This window comes from Bubalus kerabau, chromosome 6 (genome assembly GCF_029407905.1).
Source record: "Bubalus kerabau isolate K-KA32 ecotype Philippines breed swamp buffalo chromosome 6, PCC_UOA_SB_1v2, whole genome shotgun sequence".
Taxonomy (NCBI): domain Eukaryota; kingdom Metazoa; phylum Chordata; class Mammalia; order Artiodactyla; family Bovidae; genus Bubalus; species Bubalus kerabau.
This window is the reverse complement of record NC_073629.1, coordinates 20,770,304-20,772,050: the sequence shown is the minus strand read 5'-3', so window position 1 is coordinate 20,772,050 and position 1,747 is coordinate 20,770,304. Positions and strand designations below refer to the sequence as shown.

Genomic DNA, 1,747 nt, shown 5'->3' with positions numbered 1-1,747 from the left:
AAAACAGGATTCTTGAATCACTGAGGAAAATAGACATTTTATATTGAAAATCTCCAGTATTCCTAATACTTCCTATATAATTATCTGCTTGGTGCATTATTCTGAAAATATTTGATCCGGTAGACATCCCCCACTGTCTTGGGTGCCCACCTTGGTCACTTGGCAATGTGTGCTCAAAGAAAGAAGGTTAATTTTACTAAGATATCAAAACATTACTCAGGAGTACTGGGGTACCAAAAATGAGACCCTTCCCCCAACAAATGTATAACAATTGTGACACTTGATGAGTTATAATCAGTTCCAACTTAAGTCTCAGAAATTTGTCGGTAACAATAAAGTACCAAAATTTACAAGTGATACATTTAAAATTAATTAGATTCAGGTTATCTCTGTAATAGCATCACTTTGAAAGAATATATGTACATTCCAATATGCTTTCTAGGGGAGGAAAGGGAAGTTTATGGCTAGCTACCAGAGACTGACATTATTTTGTGAGTGCACCCATGGAAATGTGTCACAAGCAATAGATGTGAGCAACATCTGTCTTCTCCACAGGAGTGGAGAATGTTAGAGCTAAAGCATGTCTTACAGTGTACATTATTTGTCTATTTCACCTAGCCATCATTGCCCCTTCTTGTGGTAATATCATCTTTATTTGAAATCGGGCAGAGCAGGTCAAGGGGAGGGAGCAATATGTTCAAGGAAGTCTCTGAGGCAGCCTCCACAGAGGAGCAGAAGGAATTGGAAGATAAAGTGACCAGTCCAGAGAAAGCTGAAAAAGTAAAATTAACAGCAAGGGATCCTCACCTGGGACAAAAGCCTAGAGGTTCAGATTTTTTAAGAAAATGTTTGCAGAAAGGGCAAAAATACTTCAATTCTGGGGATTACAACATGGCTAAAGCGAAAATGAAGAACAAGCAACTTCCTACTGCAGTTCCAGATAAGACAGAGGTCACTGGCAACCACAAGCCTACTCCACAGGATCTTTCTCAACGGAAGCCTTGCCTTGTTGCCAGCAAGCTGACTGGCTGATTAAAAGAGCTGAACTGCATGAATCTTCTAATTTCCTTTATTTCTGTGCTGTTCAATCTATTCAGAAACATAGGTCTCCCATTATTTCTCCTTAATATGTTTCTTCTCCACTTTTAGTTTAACAATGCACTGACGAAAAGAACATGTTAGTGTGCAATATAATCTGCTTGAAAATGATTGTATGTATTGTTGTTCAGTTGCTAAAGCATGTACAACTCTTTGGAACCCCATGGACTGCAGTATGCCTGGCTTCCCTGTCTTTTACTATCTCCCGGAGTTTGCTCAAATTCATGTCCATTGAGTGGGTGATGCTATCTAACCATCTCATCTACTGTCGCCCTCTTCTCCTTTTGCCTGCAATCTTTCCTAGCATGAGGGTCTTTTCCAGTGACGTGGCTTTTTGCATCACGTGGCCAAAGTATTGGAGCTTCAGCTTCAGCAACAGTATTCTAATGAATATTCAGGGTTGATTTCCTTTAGGATTGACTGGTTTGATCTCCATGCAGTCCAAGGGACTCTCAAGAGTCTTGCTGTTGTCTAAGTCATATCTGGCTCTTTGCCACCCCATAGACTGGAAAACAGCCCCACCCATCAATAGATAGGCTGCCTAGTCATACTAGCTCACATGCTTAGTCGCTCAGTCGTGTCCAACTCTTTGTGACCCTATGGACTAAAAAAAAATTTTTTTTTTAAATAAGATAAAACGGAGACCCAC

General features: G+C 40.1%; 1 protein-coding gene across 1 annotated transcript; it reads left to right on the top strand.

Moving 5' to 3' along the window:
- Positions 1-693: 693 nt before the first annotated feature.
- LOC129656053 (cAMP-regulated phosphoprotein 19-like) lies at positions 694-1,032 on the top strand. Its single transcript, XM_055586849.1, has one exon. It carries the CDS (start codon positions 694-696, stop codon positions 1,030-1,032), a length of 339 nt encoding a protein of 112 aa, XP_055442824.1.
- The last annotated feature ends 715 nt before the right edge of the window (positions 1,033-1,747 follow it).

Bases quoted from the DNA above. Each gene is read 5' to 3' on its own strand.
- LOC129656053 (XM_055586849.1), top strand. From the start codon at position 694: ATGTTCAAGGAAGTCTCTGAGGCAGCCTCCACAGAGGAGCAGAAGGAA.